Here is a 23458-nt window from a genome sequence, read left to right on the forward strand (position 1 = left end):
ACCTCCCCACACACCTTCCCTCCTCCTGGAAAACCCCATATTCTCACCTTTCTCTGCTTTTATACCCTGCCTTGCTCCATAATGGGGACACCAAAGTGTCTTATATCATTCTTTTCTGTTTTATCATCCCAGCAACAACCCCCTGAGATATGTTAGGCTGAGAGTATGTGACTGACGCACAGCCACCCAGTGCACTTCCACAGCTGAGCAGGGATTCAGACCTGTGTCTCCCAGGTCTTAGTCTGACACTGTAACCTATACCACACTAGGCTTTTGTGGAGTAGCAGCTATTGAACAGTAGCAAGCAGCTAGTCCTGGCTGAGTCATGCAAGTCACGTGGTATCAAGTTGCCTGTTGGTTGCTACCAGGACTGGCCCCATATGTCCTCCTTCAAAAGCCAAAACACTCCTGGAAAGGACACTTCCCCCTCCATCTGCCATTTACTGACAGAAACCAAGGTTTGAAGGCAGGCAATACTGTTGTGGCTTCCTAGTAACTCCCACAGAAAAGGCATTTAAAGCTACAGGCACAAATTCTATTATGTGAGGGGTTAACCCACCCATTTTAATGTTGTTGTTTTTAATTCAGATTTTTCTGCAAACCTCAAGCTTTTTCGGGTTTGTAGAAATACCTTTCTTTTCTGTTAATGGCTCCAGTCTTTGGATTTAAGTATCTACAGATTTGGCCATGCTGAGAATTAAATTTATTGATGTAAGAGGGAGGGGTTACTTTAAGTGATTTTAAAACGGCATTCAGCTGTTGTTCACTGATGCTCTTTTTTGAATGAATGGTGCATTTACTATTGTTTCATGTTCTAGTTAATGGACATTAAATTCACTGCTCTTCTGGTCTGTGTGATGTATTGATCCAGTTTTCCCTGTGAACCAAAGCATTGATGAAATTTGAATTAAACTAGATTAAACAAACATCATAATGTGCAGTATAATTTTTCCCCATTAACTGGAAAGAGTATGGAGTAGAAGAGACTATGGGATGTCTGCTATATAAAGAATGTTTGTTCAATTCAAAGGGGGGGAGTGTTGAAGGCAAAAGTAAATTTCTGTTTGCACATTTCACTAGAAAAACATGTTCTTCCAGAGAAAAGGCCTGGTTACAAGCTAAATACAAATTAGTTAGTGTACCATTGCTGTTATGATGGAACCAAGAATACATTTATACTCAGCAGCATACAGTTCATGGAGGAAGAGTATATTTTAGTTTAAGACAAGCAGTTGCAGCAGTTACAGAAATTAGTGTGGGACCACATCCTGAAGATCTGGAGCAATATCAGCATACATGAGCAACTAGGGGTGCAGTTGTAAGTGTGCATTTGTAGAAACAAGTCTAGCTGTCCCATTCTGCTTGCCCCCTTGTAAGTATAAAAATCCCAGTAAGGGCTTCTACTCCATTCTGCCTTGGTAATGCCCCACAGAACACACAGCAAGGCCTTTCAGACTGTTTGTGATTTCCACACGCACAATTTCCAGACATGAACCTCAAGAGGAAGTGGGCTTCTTCAAATGTCATGGCAAACTATGCAGTTCTTTGTCTGCCAATATATGGGAGAAAAGGGGGCAAGCAGTAGAGCATGCATCTTGGGCTGCCATTTTGGCACTGGTATAAAATGAAGACTTCTGATCATAAGTCAATGCCATGGAGGGTTTTTTTCCTTGTAATCCTGTGCACAATTTATAGTATATAGTATATGTATGATAACTCAGGTACAATAGTATTTTTCTTTTTCTTCATTGACAAGATACAGCTTTGTGGTTCACATTCAAAGATAAACATTTTCTGAGTTCTTCAACTGATGGGGAAAATTCTCCTTGTAGTACATATAGGTTTGTTAAAAGAGCTCGCAGATCCCTAAAGATGATTTCTAGTTGTGTGATAATAATGATGATGTAAACAATTAAAATCTTCAAGTCTAGGTGAGTCAGCTTGTTGCTGTTTGCTTGTACAGGATTTTAGTCTTGAAGCTCTTTTTGATTCAGCTAACGTGTAAGAATACCTGCTCTGCCCTGTTCTCTCCCAACACATAGCAACCAGAAGAATCTTCCTAAACCTCTCCCACTGCTACCCAAATAGCTGCCTTTTGGAGATGCTGCGTGGAATCCACCTGAAGCTGCAAGAAACTGTTTGCTCATCTTTGCCAACCAAATGAATGGGCACTAGAAATGAATGTTCAGACAAGTAAGCAAATACTTCTTAAAAGGGAAAGTAGCTATGCTGAGCAGAACAGCTAAACTAGCTGGTAGGTAGTAAGAACATAAAAAGAGGCCTGCTGGATCAAATCAGTGGTCCATCTAGTCCAGCATCCTGTCTCACACAGTGGCCAACCAGTTCCTCTGGAGGTGAACCACAACAGGGCACAGAGGCCACGGCCTTCCCTGGAAGTTGCCTTCTGGCACTAAGAACATAAGAGACACCAATGTTGGGTCAGGCCAAAGGCCCATCCAACACTTTGTATCACACAGTGACCAGAAATACCAGTGCGTTTCTGTGGTTTATTCAGTGGTTTATTGCCTTTGAATGTGTAGGTCACCATGTCTAAAAACTGGGGCCATCTCGGTTGTAAGGAGAACCTAAAGACTCCAAACTTGTAGTGAAGAGTACCTAGTTCAGTGGTTGCATCAACTATAGCACTGGCTTTGTTCCTGTGTCAGCTTCAGCTGATTCTAACAATGATGTTGGTTGCAGCTTTCTCCTCCCCTTCCACAGTTATCCTGCAGATCTTCTAACACTTTCACATACTAACTAGTTTCAGATAGTCTGGCCAGATACTTCCTACAGCCTGTCTCCTGTCAAGCTGATGTTAACTGTGTACCTCATGTGTGCTACTGTATTGGATATGAGGGCTATGTGCAGTAGCTGAGAACAAGAACGGAATGTGGCAATAATAAATAATAATAATACTTTTGATTTATTGATCGCTTTTCCCCACACACGTGTGGGCTCAGAGCAATTTACAGTTACTCATGACCAGTGTTCCCTCTAAGCTCAGGAAGGAGGGCTCCAGAGCCAACTAATCTATGCAGCAGCCAAATCGCTCGCTCACAACTTTAATGCCAGTAGCTCACAGATTCGAATTTTTGCTCACAGGACTCCAGTGCTTAGAGGGAACATTGCTCATGACATTTGGACTAACAATACTCATGGGGGATAGGGAAGACAACATACAGTATTTTTAATTACACACACATTGTAGCTGGCCGGAGGATTCGTCTGCGGGCTGGATCAGTCGTGTTCCGATGGCATGTATTCTTGTCAGCTGGCTGATGATGTCAGGGCTTCTTGATGTCGCACTGCCACACTGCCACCACCTGGCCGACTCACTCCACTGCAGGGATGCCGAAACAGATCTTTCATCTTTTGATCTTGCCGCGCCACAGAAGTCACACTCGGCAGCTAACACCTTCCCAAAGGGAGTGGTGTGCCCACCCCCTTACGGGTGGTCCCCAATTTATCTACTTGCCAAAGCTTTCGAATCGCTGGGTAGACGATGAGCTAGGACAAGGCTTGGTTGCTCACACCAGCATGGGGCTAGAACTGACAAAGCTCGGCAGTTCAGATGTTATAGTTAAGCAGGGGAATTATCCCCTGCGCCACTGCAAGAGGCACCAAATGTATCTAAAAATCTCAGATTTAACCTAGAAGATTAAAAAAGTTCATAACTCTTACAGCTGTAATGCTTGAAGATAATGGGCCTAAGAATACAATACGGTGTTTAACTAGTCAGGTTCCCCCTACCAGAATCGCTTTCACTGCAGCCACAGAGCAGTGGTGAGGAACATCATTGTATCAGTCGGGGGCGGGGATTCAACTTAAGGTCACAATCGGAGAGAGGCAGGGCTCTGTCTTCCCCCTTGCACTGTTTTCCAAAGCCAAAATGGTCGGGGGGGGATCTGCCCCATTTTGGAGCTACAGGTGCATGGAGTGCTGTATGTGCAGGTCCAAAATGGGGCAGATCAAATCACAGCAGACTTATGGCGATCCTATAGGTTGTTCAAGGCAAAAGACATTCAGAGGTGGTTTGCCATTTGCATAGCAACCCTGGACTTCCTTGGTAGTCTCCCATCCAAGTACCGACCAAGGCAGACCCCGCTTAGCTTCCTAGATCTGATGATATCAGACTAGCCTGCCTGGGCCATCCAGGTCAGGGCACCCCAAAAGCATACACTAATCCTATTCCTAAATGGAGCCACACATTTGGTTACAATGGCAACAAATGATTAGCAGTCTTACTATGGTAGTTAGTGTGCCACCTGGCTTGCCCTAGCCCCTGTTGGGCCTCATTTTTAGTGGAAATGCAAATGGCTGTCAAGTTAAAATTAAGAAAAGTTGGAGTGAGAAGGGACATGTGGAAATCTGATCCACACTTACCCTAAGACAGCAGAGCACTCGGCAGCTGCCACTAGTTTTCCTGGGAGTTTTCTTGCTCCTTTGTTGAAAGGCGAGAATTTAAATAATGCATAGGCCTCAATAAAATTCTGTTTTTTTGGTTTTCTTCACTGATTTTTTTCCTCCTATCCTTATGCAGGAGATACATATGCACATATATATTTATATATGTGTACATACTTATTATATGTTGACCAGTCTCTTTTCCTGCTTCAGTTTGTAACTTTAATTCACATACTATTCTTGTTCTCATTTATTTTTGTTGCAAATAAACCTTATAAATAAATAGTTATAATTGTTAACTATAATTTGATGGTAAGAGTCCTTATGTGTGTGGTGGTGGTGTTTCTCTTTTTGTGGTACAGAAAAGCAGAGACTTGACATATGTCAATTTGTTTACCATATCAAAGCCTGAACAATCACTTTATAGTGAATAGAAGGAACTCCCAAAAAAGCTATTCATTCTGGGCATAAGGAAAGAGAACGTTTCTGATTTTGTGAACTGAATTGTGACCAGACAATACATCTCTCGTCACCAACCACAGCCTCATCAAACTGTCAGCCTCTGAAGCCATGAAAGTAGATGATGGCATTTCATCAACTAAATACTTGGCTGTAAAACAACTTGAAGGACACTGCCCAGTGTCTCTCATTCCTCTAGGGCACACCTGTTTTCAGACCTAGAGTACAAAGAAAATCTGCTGCCATCTTCTAATTTCTTGACAGCCAAAGACTTTGCTCTATTTAAATTACCACCTGTTGTATACACCACACCCTGCATGCCTGTGTATGTATATGCATGTGTATGCAGAATCTCTTCATTCCTGAATGAACTGGAAGGTAATTGGGGGGAAAGTCACATTAGCTCATTCACAAGGGTAGCAAAAGGGTCACACTCGCATTTTTTGTCCACCTGAGTAGTTGACATAGATCGCCTCCCGTTTTGTGGCAGATGCAGTCATAGTTTCTCTTTCACTTGCATTCATTCGGCCACAGAAGTGCTAGGGGGGGGAAATAAGGCATCAGTGAATTGAAGATTGCTATCAGCAAAAGGGTCTCTATTCTCATAACAGAGATTTTCACCATTAGGATTATTTCCAGTGTTATGTTTTAAAGCCCATGATGCAATTTCTATGCATTTTTTGTCTGAATATTTGGGAAACACCTTTGTAGTTTGGGGAATGGAGAAGGGGAAAAGTTAGGCAGAAGACTGAAGGGATGTACTTAACCCCCTACCCTGACAGAAAACCTTTCATGCACCAACCCACATCTGATTTCAATGTGCCACAAGCAGAAAACCGAAGCAAACTAGATGCCTTTTTCTGGAAATGCCTGAGCAGTATGTTTCATAAAACCATTCATAAATGTGGGCCTATGCTTCACCACTGTTACTAGAGCATACTCAGCACTAAACGCCCAAGGTGGCCTTATACACCACACCCTGCATGCCTGTGTATGTATATGCATGTGTATGCAGAATCTCTTCATTCCTGAATGAACTGGAAGGTAATTGGGGGAAAAGTCACATTAGCACATATAGAATCTCAATACAGATCTGTATATACTTGAGGCAAGCTCATTCACAAGGGTAGCAAAAGAGTCACACTCGCATTTTTTGTCCACCTGAGTAGTTGACATAGATCGCCTCCCGTTTTGTGGCAGATGCAGTCATAGTTTCTCTTTCACTTGCATTCATTCGGCCACAGAAGTGCTAGGGGGGGGAAATAAGGCATCAGTGAATTGAAGATTGCTATCAGCAAAAGGGTCTCTATTCTCATAACAGAGATTTTCACCATTAGGATTATTTCCAGTGTTATGTTTTAAAGCCCATGATGCAATTTCTATGCATTTTTTGTCTGAATATTTGGGAAACACCTTTGTAGTTTGGGGAATGGAGAAGGGGAAAAGTTAGGCAGAAGACTGAAGGGATGTACTTAACCCCCTACCCTGACAGAAAACCTTTCATGCACCAACCCACATCTGATTTCAATGTGCCACAAGCAGAAAACCGAAGCAAACTAGATGCCTTTTTCTGGAAATGCCTGAGCAGTATGTTTCATAAAACCATTCATAAATGTGGGCCTATGCTTCACCACTGTTACTAGAGCATACTCAGCACTAAACGCCCAAGGTGGCCTTCTATGTTTGATAAAGGAGGACAACCACAAAAGTAGCTGGGAAAGGTATCTAGATGCTAGACTTGAGTTATTGGGCTTTCCTCCAACAGTATGGAATAATTTAACTTATCAGCAAAGCAGACCAGAATAAAGGTCATTAATCTTGATCGGGCTAGTACTTTAGCTCGATCAAGACGTGTATGTTCCACTCTTGCCTTTGGCATTCCTCCTCTGGAATCTCTTCCTCCATATACTAGATCCCTAAAAACACCTAGTTATAGACACGTTTTCACTTTTGCTAGGCTTAACTCTTCCCACTGCTGAGTTAACAGGTCGCTTTTCTAAAATCCCATACTCGGATCGCTTATGTAACTGTGAGACTGGAGCTGTGGAAACACTTGGCCATCTTCTATTATTATGTCATCAGTGGTCGACTCCTAGATCGATTTGGATCACTCCAGTTCTTACCAAACACCGGTTACCTACTGAACTCTGGGTGGTCCCCTATCTGTTGACAGATACTAATCCTGAAACCACTTATTCTGTCACTAATTTTTTAATGATAGTTTTATCTGTAAAGCGACAAAAATCTGGCTTGACCCAACTGTAACAGAATTTGGTATGCACCCAGTTATTATGATTTAAATGGATATTTAAATGAATTATAGTTTTATTAATGACTTCTGTTTTAACATTTTAGATATTTTAGATTTGATTACTTTGACTGTAAACTTTTATTGTAAAGTTTGTATTATGAGGCTAATGTTGTATATTCATCTTTTATAATTGAGCTTAAGACCTTTGGTCATAGAAGCTAATAAATATAAGTATAAGCAAGGTTACTAGAGCAATCCCAAATATTTGTTTGAAATTAGCGTATTGAACACAGCAAAATTACTAGCTGGTCAAGCATTCATCTCTTTTGGGCAGGCTTTTGTTCCCTTGACTGCTGCTACTACTTCTCAGCACAAAATTTCCTTCTTTGCCATGACAGGCAGGAGAATGAATGGTCCTCAACAACATGCAAAAAACCCTCCAGACTGTATATTTATACCATGTCTGATCACCAAAAAACTGCTTTTAAAAAAATACAAAACGAACCATGAAAGTACGGAAGCAATTTCAGCTTAGCTCTAATTCTCACTGTGCTATGACCGAGGGTAACAGGTGTACACATGTATTCATGCAAAGTATCTGCAGGCACAATGGCAAGCACTGTCCTGAGCTTTTGAAAACAATCCTAAAAGGGGGAGGGGCTTCAAAATATGTGCATTAGCTGTCAACCACTATCTCCAAGTGGCCCTTCAATTTCCCGTAGCCCAAAGACCCTTTTGCTTGCCCCCTTTCCTGCCCTACTAGTCATTAGAATGAAACAGCACTGTATCAGCTCACAAACCAGCACTGCCTGATACTGCTTCATGGATGGAAAAGAGATTTCTGTTGTAACTAACTGATCCTCTTTTGCTTCTGATGGAAAATGACAAGACTGAACAAAGAAGACCAAATCCTCAGGGCCTCAGAATAATAGTGCTGTGTAGCAAAGCATCAAAAGCTGAGAATGTAAGAAAAGCTGAGAATGTAAGTATGTTGTAATAAGGATAAAAGATAAAATAGAATTCACTCATCCAAAGCCATCCCTGAAACACACACACGTATAACCCCCATAGAAGCGTCTTACCTGGGGCTGAGTGGTAAGAAAGACTTTTGGCGGCATGATCCTTTTCCTCTTCTTTCTGGTGACACACACACACAAAGAAATCATTGCATTTAGTGCTGGGACCAACATAGGAATTTTTGAGATTATATTCATATAGAGTCCAAGGGAGCAGCTCTTAGAAAAATTCAGAAGTGTGCCTAGTGGATTTTCAGACCTAAACTGAAGCTTTCAGCTATATTACGTACCTCTGATAGCAACTGATAGTTGAGAAATGGAGAAGAAGCAACTATGCTTCTCCCTCAGCAATATATGACCTTGCCTATCTTTCTCAAAATGTTTTCTTTTTCGATGGCTAAGCATAAATGGTCTCACCCTCTAAGTCACTGCTGGCATAGACATCAGTGTTAATTACCTAGCTATATAAAGAATAAAAGAGAAGGTAATATAGCAGTAAGGTCACTGAACAAATACCAGATAAACCTGCCTATATCTCCACAAATCTAACAAACTGCTTACTTCCTATGGTGAACAACAGCTGCAGCAATGGACAAGATGAGTATTAGTAGCAAGACGGCAGCTCCAGCTCCAGCACCTCCAGCTATGGCAACGATATTCATCTTGTAATCCGAAGGAACTAGGAGAAAAAGGATGGAAAATATTGTTAATACTTCTGGGGGGGATGAATAATTTGTACTCTGATCCACAGACTATGTTCCACCAAGTATTATGAAGCTGAGTAGACCAAGAGATGTATGCCTAATGATTTGACATTTATGAAGTGGTTCAAAGCAAAACACTTTTGGCTCAATTGATTTGTGGAGTGGTGTAATTAATGGAAAGAAAATAAGAAAATTAATGTCTTTCTCATCTATAATCCTTTAACTGCCAGTGTAGTACTGGGAATATGAATTGTATTTGGGCAGAAGAGTGCCACATTTAAACAAGTAGTCCTTTCATATGTGGACATATCTTGAGTATCCACAAGCTGCATAAGAATTTTTGCAGAACTACTAGATCTAGCTGCACTGGTATAATCCATCGTATCATGCTGGCCCATCCATCTAAAGCCTAAGGAGAGTACTGGGAGTAGGAAAGTCATAAATTGTGTACCGATGCAAATTGTCTGCCTGGAAAAGCTGTATCCTGAGATACCTGACAGGATGAAGGAAATCTCTTCACTAAGGACACTTTTGCAACAATTTTAGAAAACCCACTCAGATTATAGGCCAGTAGGAGGGGAAAAATGGCCATGTTTACAACCATGTTGTATTCAGACAGGAAGCATCACTTCTATGGGACAGGCATCTGCACGAGAGATGGAGGGCAGTGTGGTTTCTAACTGCAGGAGATTGAACAAGGACTGCCTGGGGCTCAAAACAGATTTGTTTTTGTGCTCAACTTATTTGGGGACCTTCCTTTTTGCTGGGCTGACTTAATTACAACATACATATTCAGAACAGAGTCAGGTCAAAAGCAGGCACAGTTGTTGACAATACTTCCCTATCACAAATGGCACTGGACAAATTGTCACCTTCCTCCTCCCAGAATAAGCTAGGTATGTTTTCAAAGGTGTTCTTAAAAAAAAGAATCAGTCCCCTGCTTGAGTATGAAGTAGTCTTACAAAAGCAAACAAGAAATCTTAGGATGTAATCTTCTGAAAAGGATACTGAAAATCTGGAGTCTTTGTGCTGTTTTAGATTTTGAAGCAGATTTCAGATACTATCACTTCTTGAAACTTCTGACATCAATCACAACTGCATAAAGGTTACTTTAAAAAATAGAATATGTGTTCTTCAAAGTATTCTCCTATGTGTGTTTTACCAAGAAACCCAAATCCCTAAATGTGAGGGTTGATCATACTTCCTCATGCCATTCATCCCCTTAACAGCCTGGTGAAACAGATAATTAATATTCCAATATTACAGTTTGACAACTGAGCCAAGAGACAGCATTCCTCAAAGCCATGTTAGTGAATGTGGAATCTGTGAATATTCGCCTCTCTGATACAACTCTGAATTCTCAAGTATCTATTAGAGCAGAGGTTCCCAAACTTATTTGGCCAACCGCCCCCTTTTCAGAAAAAAATTTACTCAGCGCCCCCCTGGAAATCTACCTTCAAGAAGTGGATAAAAAGATGCAGTGACAAATTTGCACATAGTAAAGAAAGATGTTGTTGTAAGTAAAGAAAGATGTTGGCCTGAAGCCACAGGCCAGCAGCGGCCACCACCACACAATAGCCCAGCAGCATCACCAGTATTACAAAGGTGCACATGCATTTGCAGTTTTCAAATGCATGGCTGTGATTGGCTGTGGGGACCCCTCTCCACCTCCCTCCCTGATCCCAGGAAAAGGCTGCTTTAGATAGGTTCTGGACTCCTCTTTTTGCTTCCACCACCCCCTTATTTTTATTCAATGCCCCCCAATTGTACCCAAGGCTCCCACCACCCACCTGGATCATTCCAGCACCCCCCAGGGGGTGGTATTGCCCACTATGGGAACCAGTGTACTAGAGGGATTCTAAACATGCAAAGATAGTTTTACTGCTTACTTCATCTTCCACATCACCTAAATTGGCATTAGCGCTCCTTCTCGATCTGTAGATGATTCAGAACTCCCACTCCATCCATAAAGCTGCTATCAACAAAAGGTAGGGTTCTGGGAAAGGCAAAGGACTAAGGTTGAGAAGGAGCTCAATTCCCATCAGAATCTAGGTAGGAACCACTTTTGAATCAGGCTGAGGATCCTCCAAACGGAGGTGTTTTTGCTTAGGGGGAAAGGACTGTGCTGTATCTCCAGCCTCTCAATCAGATGGCCCTGACATGAAGTGAATGGGTCAAATTGTAAATATTCCCTAGAAGTACTGGTATCCAAGCCTCCATAGACAAATGCATATGCAGCAAGGGGTGCTTTTCATGAAACAGAATGATGTCCGCAAAAACTCTGTGCAGGGAAGCAGGATGGACCTCCATAAACAGAAAATATCTCCAGATGATTATTTTATTACAACCTATCAAATCAGTATCCTTGCACAGTGTTAGGGAGGGGTTGTGGCTCAAGTGCCAGAGCATCTGGCATGCAGAAGGTCCCAGGTTCAAGCCCTGGTATCTTCAGTAACAATTAAGCTGTAGGTGATGTGAAGACCTCAGCCTAAGACCGTGGAGAGCTGCTGCCACACTGAGTAGACTATACTGACCTTAATGAACCAATGGTCTGATTCAGTATAAGGCAGTTTCATGTTTTCATGTGTGTGTGTGTGCACAGTGTGGTGAGGCAAGCTGTCCTGAAAGTCAGCAAAGATGAAGCAGCCCACAGCAGTATCAGTGGGATCCCTCAGGAAAAGCCCTTAGACAGGCCATGGACATTTTTGCTTCTTTCAATTAGATAGCAGACAGCAGACATTGCTGGTAACTCCCAGACACTCCTAAGCAGAGGTCATCCTTCAGGTACATGCATCCCAGTCAATGAAATTAAATTAAACTTGGAAATGCACTGACAATTAAGGTAGCTGGTCTAAAACAGGAATAACAAATGCCAATCAACAGACAGGCCACAGCATTCTGAACTACTTAAAATGTCCAAGTTGTCTTCAATGGCTGTTCCTTGCGGAACTCATTACAATAGTCCAGCCATGAAGTTAAAATGGTCAAGTCCAAGAGACTTTAAGAGCCAGATACAGCTGAAAACGCTCTTGGTACCACTGAATGCAATCCTGGAAACAATGGGTGCCTACTTTTTTTTTAAGGCTGATTCTTCACTTTGAGGGACCTAATTGGGCAGGAAGGATGGATAAAATGTTTTAAATAAAATAATAACTTAGTAAATATCTAAGAAACATGTGCATCACTTATCTCTTATATTTCCTATCAAGGAAAATAGGTGGATGAAAGAGTACTAAGCATGTTTTGAAGCCTGGCTTCATTTTTTTTAGCTCTGGCCAAAGACACACACACAGAGCCATTTTTCTTCACAAGCTTCCAGAAATGTTGTGGTTGAGTGGTTTCAACCTTCATTGCCCTGACTGTGGGTCTACAGAAGAAATGTTGACAGGTCAGACAGTTACAAGGCAGTAAAACCTAACTGGTGGTTTGAACAGCTCTGTTAAAAAGTGAAATGTAGCTTGTTGTGTATCTTGGCTCAGAGGTTTGTGCCATGTATAAGTATACACACCGCACAGGAACAGCTCTGTGACAGAAACCACAGAAATACATGTTTGGAGACAAGGGAGAAGAATGTTAGGCCAAAATGAATGATGTACCCTTTTCATGTGGGTTCCCCGGAAAACAGTTCTTGTGATAGAGCTTTCAAACACTCTAGCATTTCTCACAGAGTTCTTCTCTCCAGTGGCTGTCACTTGACTATAAGTCTCCAAGGTTACAGCAGAAATATAAACTTTCCTGCAGCTCTAGAGGATACATCAATCAGCATGACAGTAAACAAGAATGAGGATGAAGATGTTGGCAGAAAACAATATTTGCTAAGAGTTTGTGTTTTGAAATGTGGAAGTTTTATTTAACAACTCCGGCCTGTGGTCATCTGTCATGGTATACATTGGCATCAACAACATTAGGAAGTAGAAGATCTCAGAAGCCAAATGTAGGTTGCTAACTAAGAGCATCTCCAGAAGGATCCCACGGTTGATGGTATCAAAGCCATCGAAAGGTCAAGAAGAACCAACAGGAAGGCATTCCCCCTGCCACTCTTCTGGTGAAGCTCATCAATCAGGGTGACCAAGGCCATTTCTATCTCAAACCAAGGCCTGAATCCAGATTGAAATGGATCTAAATAATCCATCTCCTCCAAGATTGCTTGAAGATGTGTAGTTACCAACCTATGCAAAAAGGAATGCTGGCGGTAGTTGTTTAGGTCAGTGAAATCCAGGTAACTCCTCACTAAACTCTAGTGACTTTGGATCTCAACTGTTTAAATTCCATACCTCCATAGTCAGTAGAGAGGCCTGATTTACTACACCTTGTGTTTGCTAGAAATATATTCTTCCTGCATGATTCCAGACACAGGATTTCATAGTGAACCTGATGGTGTTAAGGCACTTTGTAGTAAAGGAAGCCTATTTCCTGGTCTCTAGAGGAGTCCGATCTCATCAGATCTGGGAAACTAAGCAGGGGTGGCCCTGGTTAGTACCTGGATGGGAGACCACCAAGAAAGTCAAAGACTGCCTTGCAAACTACCTCTAAATGCTTCATACCTTAAAAACCCTGTGGGGTGTTCATAAGTCAGCTGCAATTTGACCATACTTTCTACCACAAATCTGTTAGCTAAGATAGCTAAATAGAACTGTGTTCAGGGACAAGAGACCACTGAATATCAGTAGCTGGGGAGAAAACAATGAAGGAAGACAATTGCCCTCACCATTCTGTGCTTCCCAGAAGCACCTGAGTGGCCACTACTGAAAACCAAAGTGCTGGTATAGTTTGTCTTTTGTTGTGATTCAGCAAAGTTTCAATTACATTCTTACACAGTAGTTTTCAACAAACAATTCCAGTACTGGATTTATAATTTACACATATATAGGACTTTCGTGATGGTAACCGGGAGGGCTTGCTACATAGGGATGAGCAAGAACCAGGAAAATGCGGTTTGGTTCATGGCGTACCCAGTTCGTGATCCACAAACCATCATGAACTTTTAGCCACAAAGTGAATTGGTTCAATTTGTGATGCAGTAGAATGCCCCCTGGCATGCTAGAGACACCAGACTCAGAGGATCTCCAGCTGACTCTTCTCTACCTGCCCTCCAAGGTTGGTGTGGATTGGATTTACGAGGTCTGAGTTACCCCCCCCCCCAAAAAAAAAAAAGAAGAAGAAGATGCCACCAGGAAAGTGCTTTCTGCAGAAATTCACAGGTTCAGGAGTGCATAGAATGGACACTGGGCAAGCTAGAGACATCAAACTTGCAGAGGACCTCCCCCTGATCATCCTCTACATGCCCTCCAAGTTATGTGCAGGGACTTCGGGGGTTCGAGTTATGCCCCCCCCCTTATGAAGATGCCCCTAAAGCAGTGCTTTTGGGGAAAATGTGAGGCACAGGTTCATAACACCAAACACACAGGAAACCTATTAATGTTTCCAAGACTGGAGAATTCCACCCTCCTGTTGCTTTGAAGTTGTTTTAAAGTGGCTTTGTCACTTTGAAGTTTGGAAAACAATTTATTTGAGCAGAGACAGCATGTCTGGAAATGTATCCATTCACGAACCACCAGAAACTGCTTGAAAGTTTGTGGAAAGTTTGTGCCGGTTGACCTGCCACAAAATTCAGTTCACGAACCACAAACCAGTGAAAATTCATCACAAACTTTAGTTTGTGAGCTGGTTCGTGCTCATTCCTATTGCTTACACAAAGGTTAGTTTCTGAAACCTGTTTTTCCTTCTGCAGCAGCAGCAAAGATCGGGGGGGGGGAGTTCCCCCCCTCATTGCTTTCCTATTTCATCATCACTGATGGTGCAGATGTATGGAATAGGCCAAAAATTCTTGCAGGAGTAGAAGCTATAGTTAGACAAAGCAGCATGCCTATGCTTTCTAGTGCAGGAGGTGAATTGTCTTTGGGCACACAAGCAAACCATTTGGCTACCTTGTTGTATAGTAGTATAAGTAGCAGTGGCTCCTCCACACAGCGGTAGTCAGAAGACCATCTCCCCTCTAGTATAATTTTTTCTGTCTAGAGAACCTGAACATTACAGGAAATCAGTAATCATGTAAACAGAAGAACAGAGGTTTCCTTTACAACTCCACCTTGTTCACTGGGCAAGCTAGAGACATCAAACTGGAACATCATAAACTCTCCTCACTACTATGCTGCATTTTTAAATCAAAATAATCTTGCTTCCCCCCGCCCAGTCCTAGGAAGAAGAACAAAATGACACCTCCCTAAGCAGGAAATTGCTTGTAAAACTGTTTTTTCTCCCCCATCTGACCCCTTGAAGCTTTCCTGGCATTTGCACTGGTTTCTCTTAGGTGCCAGGCTAAAACATTTCTGTTCACCCAGTCTTTTAATTTAATTGATCTTTTAGCTGTAAATGGTCTGTTTTTACAGTCTATGTTCTGGAGAGGTGGCATATTTTTTTCCTAAATAATAAATAAAATGTGCTGCAGAACACACTAATAGTGATTTTTTGTGTTTTTTCACCATTCCATGTTTGCATTCTTTGGTTTGTTTTTGCTTCCCATAAGCTTTTAAAAACTGTTAAGCCTTTATACTGCTTAGTGGAGACTTTTTAGATGCATTTAAAATAAATGCTTGCCAATGAACAGGGACAGGAAAAAACAAAGAACCTTCCCCCACTTACCGTTGACAGTGACGGTCAACTTTGTCCAATGAACTCCAGATTCACCTGAAGCTCCAATGTAACAACAGCGGAACATTCCAGAATCAGATGCTGTGACATTCCAAAGTACAATTGTGTTTGCCTGGGTAGAACAATTGATCTCTACCCGTTCTTCGTAATCTGAACCATGAACTGATTGACTGAGTTGAGTACATTTGACTATGGTATCCACAGTGCCTTCATGAGCCCTTTCCCATGTCACATGTTTCATTGCTATCACAGGGGCAGTCCCACATCTAAATGTGACATTCTTCCCTGGTCCAGTAATGATATGGGAACCTGCTGAGACTGGAGGCGTAAAGTTCCCTGTTAAACAAATAATAGGGAATGAATTTTTTTATCATTGTATATATTTACACTCTTAACACATTAAGCATTTCATAGAGAACCATACCCCAGGATTGATATTCATTGGTCAATCTTAAATTAGTTATGAACAGTTAGAAATTCAGTCACACTGTAATCAACAACTGTCTTAAAAACCTCAGTTAATATCAAGAACCAATAAGGACCAGTTACAGCTTATGGCTCCTATGATCATTCCAGTAGAGAGTGTTCTATGACAATAAAACTGAAGAAGAGGATATTTCTTCTGGATCATGTAGATGTATGTGCACTTTTGGATCATGTGGATGTATGTGCTCTGTTCCCCATTGAATATTCTCCTTTTTGCAGCAGGGTTTAAGCAGATATGGGTTTAAGCAGATATGGTCCAGACTGCCAATCCTTGTCACACAAGACTCTTTCTTGTGACAACTGTGCTTCCTCAGAAGAACTATATGTGACATCTTTTTAGTAAGAAAAACACAAGGGTTAACTAGAACCCAGAATTACAGCCAGTTCCCACTATTGTCCTCCACAACCACCCAAACAGTATGTACTGAGCAGTTATGGTTTTACATTGTAATCTTAACTTAATTTGTTTTTACATCACTATAGAGTTTTAATGTATATATTCATATGTATGTTTGTTAGCCGCCCTGAGCCCTCCACGGCGGGGAGGGTGGGCTATAAATTTAATAAATAATAATAATAACACTCAAGCCCTCACCAAACCAGTTAGAAACACAGAACAACCTACACTTCGCGCACTATTCACTCTTTGTCCATGCAATCCTCCTGTGTCAATGGATACATTCATTGGTACATGTAGCAGGGGATACCTGTATATTGGCATTTGGATGACACACTCCCAAAACACACAGAGGCCGGTGATACAAAAGAGATAGTCATTACAACATGCAAGCAAAGCAAAGTGTACCCCTATGCTATTTCCCCCCCCAAGAAGATAACTAAATTTTTGTAGTGGAGACTTTCCAAACAATATTGAGATCTGGATCGAACGGGAAGTATAATACACATCTACAGAAATAGTTTTTTCCAAAACATAATTAAAATTAGCCTATTTGAATTTATCATATAGGATTGATTCAATAATCTTTTTAGTGCCATTCAAAGACTGGAAGAGTGCAGGACTAATTTCCCTCCAGAGGACTGGTTCTCAGGTGATTTTGCACATGCCACCTAAATGCAGAACTACTAATAAGCAAAGAGTGATTTAATTGGTTTGTGTTACTTGAGATCTCAAGGAATTCATTTTGAAGGTAGAATGTCAGAAGGGGGTTCGGGGCTATCCAGTATATTGCATTGAGTGTAACATACATGACTCTGTGTCAACTGGACAGAAGTCATGGGTGTGTGCTTGGTGCAAGGAGCTCCTGGTTCTCAGGTAATGAGTTCGCCCCCTTGAGGCCTAGGTGGCTGACCTGGAGAAGCACTCTGAGAATGGCAGCCCCACCACTGTCAGGGAGCACGAAGGTCAAGGAGAAACAGGGCACTGTTCTGATCATAAAGGGAGTGTGCCCTCAGAAGGGACCCCTTCTTCAGTTGGTGAACAGGTATTCTTTAGAAGGGAGGGACGGGGGCTCTTGGTAGTTGATCATTTGATCCCTAGGCATATAGATAGATGGGTTTTGAATCTGCATACTGACTGCATGGTGACTTACCTGCCTGGTGCGAAGGTAGCAAATGTTACGTGTGGTCTAGATAGGCTGGTAGACAGTGCTGGGTAGGAGCCAGTGGTCATGGTACATGTTGGCAACAATGATATGGGGAAACGTAGTTGCGTGGTCCTGGAGGAAAGATTTAGGCTACTAGGCAGGAGACTCAAGGCCAGAACCTCTAAGGTAGCCTTTTTAAAAGTGCTGCCTGTTCCATGCACAGGGCTAGCTAGGCACGCACAAATTAGGAGTCTCAATGAATGGATTAAACAATGTGTATGGAGGAATGATTTAAGTTTGTTAGGCACTGGGGTGCTTTTTGGAACAAGCTTTTAAGTTTGTTAGGCAATGGGGTGCTTTTTGGAACAAGCAGAACCTGTACAAAAGAGATGGTCTTCATCTGTCCCAAGAAGGAACCAGGCTGCTGACACTTAAAACCAAAAATGTGGCAGACTAGTTTTTAAACTAAATCGTGGTGGAAAGACGACAGGAGAAGAAATATCTCTGGTTCGGGATGGCTTATCTCAAAGAGATGAAGGGGTAATGGTTACTGTTCTAGAGGAAAATGGATTAGGACTGGCCACTGAGACAAACAATATTGACTTCCTGACAAAGTCTAGAGGCCACAGGAGAAAGTTTCCAGGCCTAACATGTCTGGGAAATTATAGATGTTTATATACAAATGCTAGAAGTGAACAAGGTAAAAAAGGGGAGCTGAAATGCTCAGTGTCAGAGGAGAACAGACATTTTCGGCATTTCAGAAACTTGGTGGGATGAGGATAATCAGTGGGATACAGGGATTCCTGGATATAAATTACATCAGAAGGATAGGGAGGGAAGGGTCAGAGGTGGAGTGGCTCTATGTATAGAGGGTATACAGTCCAGTAAGACTGAGAATGTAAGAAAAAATAGATTCACTTAAAGAAACACTATGGGTGGGAATAGTGTGACCAAAAGGATGAGCTTCAGGAGCAGGGGAATCCCTGAAGTTACCAGGAAGTCCTTGCAAGGAAAAGCTGCCTCAGAGCGGTGCCCCTTTGAAGAGATGACACCACCTCAACCACTGATTGGGGCTGCCTCTCAAGAGGGACTATCATAATGTCAAGAGGGAATCACTGTCACTCATTAGGAATGTTCTTGTAAGAGTGATCACACATTTCATAGAAATGGGTACCCATAAATGCCCAATCACAATGGCTAACACCTTATCCATCGGCTGCCTCTGGTCTCTTCTTCCTTCAGATAACGTGAATTGGGGGAGGGCTGTACAGCAGCTGCGAGGGAGAGATTATCACAGGCTCCCCTTCACATGGTCCCTGTCCTTAGATAGACACATTCTCATGCTTCCAGTTTTAGCAACACAGGAGTGGGAAGAGCACTAGGAAGGAGTGAGCATGATGTGACCCAAGAAACAGGAAGCCACTAGGAAGGGGGTGGGGTACCCCTTTCATCTTGTACAGAGTTTAGCTTTCACCTGGTTCTCTTCCTTACTCAGAACAGCCAAAGAAAGAACTATTAATGAGTATGTTGACATTTCTCAGCTGACTCTTTCACCTATGGCAAATGTATATAGCAGAAGACCAATTTTTCAAAAAAAAATTCACTGGCCCAAGACAGCTTTAATTTCTTCATCAGTAAATAGTTAAAGCTGCAAGAATTTCCATCCAACTGTCTGTCATGGTACATCGTGTCTGTCACGGTACAACCTCATATTTCTCTATTTTAAAACTGGCTTTTAGTGGAATGTAACAATTAGAGTGACTTGAGATACTGGTACATTGCACAGAAGCTGTAATTCTGCAAAATGAACATCTTATAGCAAGGGTACCACAAATGTTTCATACCAGGGCGTTGGTTTTCTATATGGTCATAGATATTTGTTTGTCAGTGGCGCTTAAGGTTCATTTCCATATTTACAAATTCTGCTTGATACAGTTCTTCAAGGAGCCAGAGTCAGCTCTTAAATAGTGTGGGGTTTTTTTTGGGGGGGAGGTTATTGCACAATGCTCTTACCAATTGGGTTAGGTTAGTGCTTCCTTATTTCCCAGTTGCAGAGAAAGAGATTATTTTTGCTGCAGTGGTTGACTAAACAAAACGTGGTTTCCTCAAGAGGAGTCTACAGGGGGCCCAAACTTCACCTCCAGGTTTCCTAGCTTGTGCTTCAGAGATGTGAAGAGAACACCCTGGGGTTGTAAGAGATTTACTTTCCTTCTAGTAAGACCAGGGTCAGCCCAACTCCATCCATCCATCAGCAAAGAACCAGTGCTGGTAAGCTGGTGTCCCCCTCCCACTAGAGAAAGCCCATTGCTACTTCTGTTGGTTGTTCTACAACTAAGTCTCCCTCTGGAGGCACCTCAGTGGTGGCCACAAAAGAAGAGGGCTATCTTCACCTGGGAACACTGGCTCTCAGCCAGAAACCAAGGCCAGCTGCTGCTAGAGTTCAGATATGCAGTGAGCTCAGCTTTCTCCTCATCTTCCTAGCCGATTTCATTTTGTTGTCACCCCCCTTGATCTCTCTATAAATACAATGATAGCTGATCAATGAAATAATAATACGATAGTGATGAAATAGGCTATTTGTGTCAGATCTGGTCTTACATCATGTCATTGGGATCTTATTATTTCATTATATCATAAGAGCTCCTGTTTCAGGCTTTGTGCCACTCTCAGGCATTCATGCAGTACCTTCATACTGCCATTAACTGATGCATGTCCTTATATCCATGACCACAGCCTTGAACTGGTGTAATGCATGAAATATACAGCCTAAAGTATCTGTCCCATAATTTATTATCTGAGCATAAGCTTCTCAGAAAGAGGAAATGATACTCAAGCTCAATCTCTATATAAATCTGTCATGCTAGTGGAGGATTATGTGCTATACTGAGGATGAAATTGTTGTGACATCGTTCTGTCTTCACTCTATTACTGTTCTGCTTGTTAGAAAACCATTACCAGACATAGGTGAAGAATGGGAAAATACGGGAGTAATTAAACCCACCATGATGCTATTATGACTGTGAACCAGAAGAGAATTTACCAAATTTTTGACACCAGCAATAGACAGCAAGTCTTTAATTCCTTTGGAATTTCAGTAGGGACTGGGAATCTATTTTTTTAATGCAGACAGAGAATTCTTCTCCCACCTTGAATCTTTACACTTATACTTTTCATTAGTACTTATTAAAAATTTGAACTAAGAACTGTCTCTCAGAGTTCAATTAGCCCAAGTACAGAATTAGAAGAGTAAGAACTTTGAAGCAAGACTGGAATCATTACATGATGAAATAGAATTTTCACTTAACAAAGAAAGCCTGCTTCAGTAACACACTCACACATATGTGCACACTCTCTCACACACAGAGAGCAGCTGCCATAATTAAACACTTTCTTTAGCAGGTGGAATATTGGATCACTAACATAATGCACCTGTAACAGCCACACACCAAGAGACGCAAATCCCTTGCAAGTGTTCTTCCTTAGCTCAAACAGCTTTTGCATGAGGTAGAGAGAGAAATTAGAAAGCTCTCAGTCTCCTTTATACAAGGACGTTCCAATTATGAGTTACAGAAGATCTAAAGACAAGAAAATTAATGGATCGGGCAGACATTTTGCATCCTTATTACTAAAGAATGATCTGTTAATATTAAATGGATACACATATTTTGGTGGAAAAGGAGATTTTACTTGTATAAATCATTTAGGTGCAAGTGTAGTAGACTATTTTGTTGCTTCTGCTGACTTACTTAGAAGTGTGGAATCCCTGGAAGTGAAGGATTATTTGGGGGGGGGGGTGATCATTATCCTGTACAATTATCATTACGTCTATTTATTTTTCCACTTATACCCCGCCCTACCCTGCCGAAGCAGGCTCAGGCTGGCTTACACAAGATAAATGTTACACAAGTAAGATATTTACCGTCTCTCATCTTAGGTAAAGCACTTAGCACTAACCCAGAGACTTAACACCTTAAGATCACTGAGGTGGTGTGAAGCCATTGAAGCAGAAGCAAAAGCTCTCAGTCACAGGTTCCATCACATGGAAAATGTTTGTCATATGCACCTTTGAATCACTAACAAATATTTGGTTTTGTCTGTAAGACAACTCTTGAAAGTGCAAATATACATATAGATATCTGATTTACTTTCTTGTTAGTATCAGACACGCTTGTCTAAATTGAAGTGCGGAATGTCATTGAAGTACAGAATGCTATACACAGGATGAGGATTGTTAATGAATTTGAATGTTATAAATTGGATCCAATGATAATTTCCAGTGACAGAAGGAATTTTTGTCATGAGAACAGGACTATTTGTATAGTTAGGCCCTCAGAAGAAAAGGATTTGTGCATTTGTGTTGTTGGTAACATATTTGCAAAAGATTGAGAAACTATGTTATCCTAGCCTATTGTTGTAAAATTACAATTCATACAAAGAAAATAATATTGCTGTTCTCAGCAAAAGCATTTTGGTGGTGATGGTGGAGTTTTAAAATATTCTGGTGGGAACAGAGCTATACACTCCTTTCCCCTCTGCTTCTTCTTTTTATTTAAAGTGTCCCTCCCGGCAGATATGTTGCATAGGCAAAATGACCCCATGAACGTATGAAGTTGACCTACACCTTGTTAGACGCTTATCCATTTAGCTCATTATAATCTACTCTGTCAGAAGCCCTGGGGTTCCAGGCATAGAAGGGTGTTTTATAAAGCCTGCTGTCTGAAAACCTTTAAATGGAGAAACCAGACTGAACCTGGGAACTTCTGCATGCAACACCTGTGCTCTACCATTCAACCTTCTTCTCCCCATCATATACATCTAATCTACAGTCAAGAGTACAAGGATCCAAAACACTTGGGCCACTTTTGTCAGCCACTAATGCAAAGCCAAACAGCCATAGAAGTGACATGTTGCACTTATCCAAATCTTCGAAGACAGTGAGCAATCCATTTAGCTTACCTGATTGGACAACCTGTACCTTCTTTTCCCATATCCCATATGGGAAGGTCTGAAACGAGCATACATATAAGCCAACATCTGCCTCAGTGGTACTGCTGAAAACCAAGGATTTATCATTTACAGTATGATTAACAATATTTACTCTGCCTTCATATGTGCTAGTAATATGTAGGTCATGAGGCAGTCTGAAGACTGCAATTGCCTCTTTCCTTTTGCTCTTAATCCATGACATCTGGGTTATAGTTGCAGTCTTTGGATAGACACATTTGAGAGTCATATTATTGGTAAGTTTCACAGTTGAATCCACAATTTTGCCTTCCTCTGCAACAGAGAGACATCCTACCAAAACAAACAAAAACAAAGAACTCAGAAAGGTATTAGCAAGGTTAAATGATGAAACCACAGTGATACATGCAACCGACACCTGCAGAATTCAGTGATCAATCAAATGCTTCTAAAACTAAAATCTTCATATGCATAACAATAAAATTGTACCCAAAAGGGCTGTCAGAAAGGCTTTTTTGGAATAACTGAGACAAAAAACCCTAAAACAACAACCCCATCATAGAAATACTTACATTGTGATACTAAATGCATTTAGTGTTTTTAATAACCGTGTTTTATGTCGTGTTGGAAGCCGCCCTGAGCCTGCTTTGCGGGGAGGGCAGGGAACAAATTTGAAAATAAAGAAATAAATAAATTTCTTTTTACTTAAGTACTGTTAAATTTCAACTGAATTTACTAACCAGGTAGGTATAACACAATATATGAAATTAAAAAGCATTTCCGTTATTGTGTCACAACCTAAATTTCTTACCTTTACATGTTTGTAGAACTGCAGTAAGAATGAGACCAAGGAAATACATCTCCAACAATACTAAACAAAGATACCAGGGAGCTTCATGCAGGGTTCTGCTACTTCCTGACCACATAGGATTTCCTGAAGGTATTTTTATACTGGTGAAATTAATCAACAAGAAGCAGAGA

General features: G+C 41.4%; 1 protein-coding gene across 1 annotated transcript; it reads right to left on the minus strand.

The window, feature by feature from the left end:
* Positions 1–5291: 5291 nt before the first annotated feature.
* CD226 (CD226 molecule) lies at positions 5292–23337 on the minus strand. The gene is made up of 7 exons (XM_015407628.1): positions 23289–23337; positions 22472–22810; positions 15477–15821; positions 8692–8809; positions 8197–8251; positions 6008–6112; positions 5292–5402 (listed from the first exon to the last, which is right to left on the minus strand). Exons 1-7 carry the CDS (start codon positions 23335–23337, stop codon positions 5292–5294), a joined length of 1122 nt encoding a protein of 373 aa, XP_015263114.1.
* Between the last annotated feature and the right edge of the window lie 121 nt (positions 23338–23458).

This window comes from Gekko japonicus, unplaced genomic scaffold (assembly GCF_001447785.1).
Source record: "Gekko japonicus isolate JY-2015 unplaced genomic scaffold, Gekko_japonicus_V1.1 scaffold1379, whole genome shotgun sequence".
Taxonomy (NCBI): domain Eukaryota; kingdom Metazoa; phylum Chordata; class Lepidosauria; order Squamata; family Gekkonidae; genus Gekko; species Gekko japonicus.

What these genes read in the sequence shown, in the direction of transcription:
- CD226 (XM_015407628.1), bottom strand. Translation starts at nt 23,337, where the DNA reads ATGTATTTCCTTGGTCTCATTCTTACTGCAGTTCTACAAACATGTAAA. An exon ending in AGTTCTACAAACATGTAAAG is followed by an intron (nt 22,811 to 23,288) that starts GTAAGAAATTTA and finishes TTGTTTTGGTAG; the next exon opens with GATGTCTCTCTGTTGCAGAG. An exon ending in GTTGACCGTCACTGTCAACG is followed by an intron (nt 8,810 to 15,476) that starts GTAAGTGGGGGA and finishes TTTTTCTCCTAG; the next exon opens with TTCCTTCGGATTACAAGATG.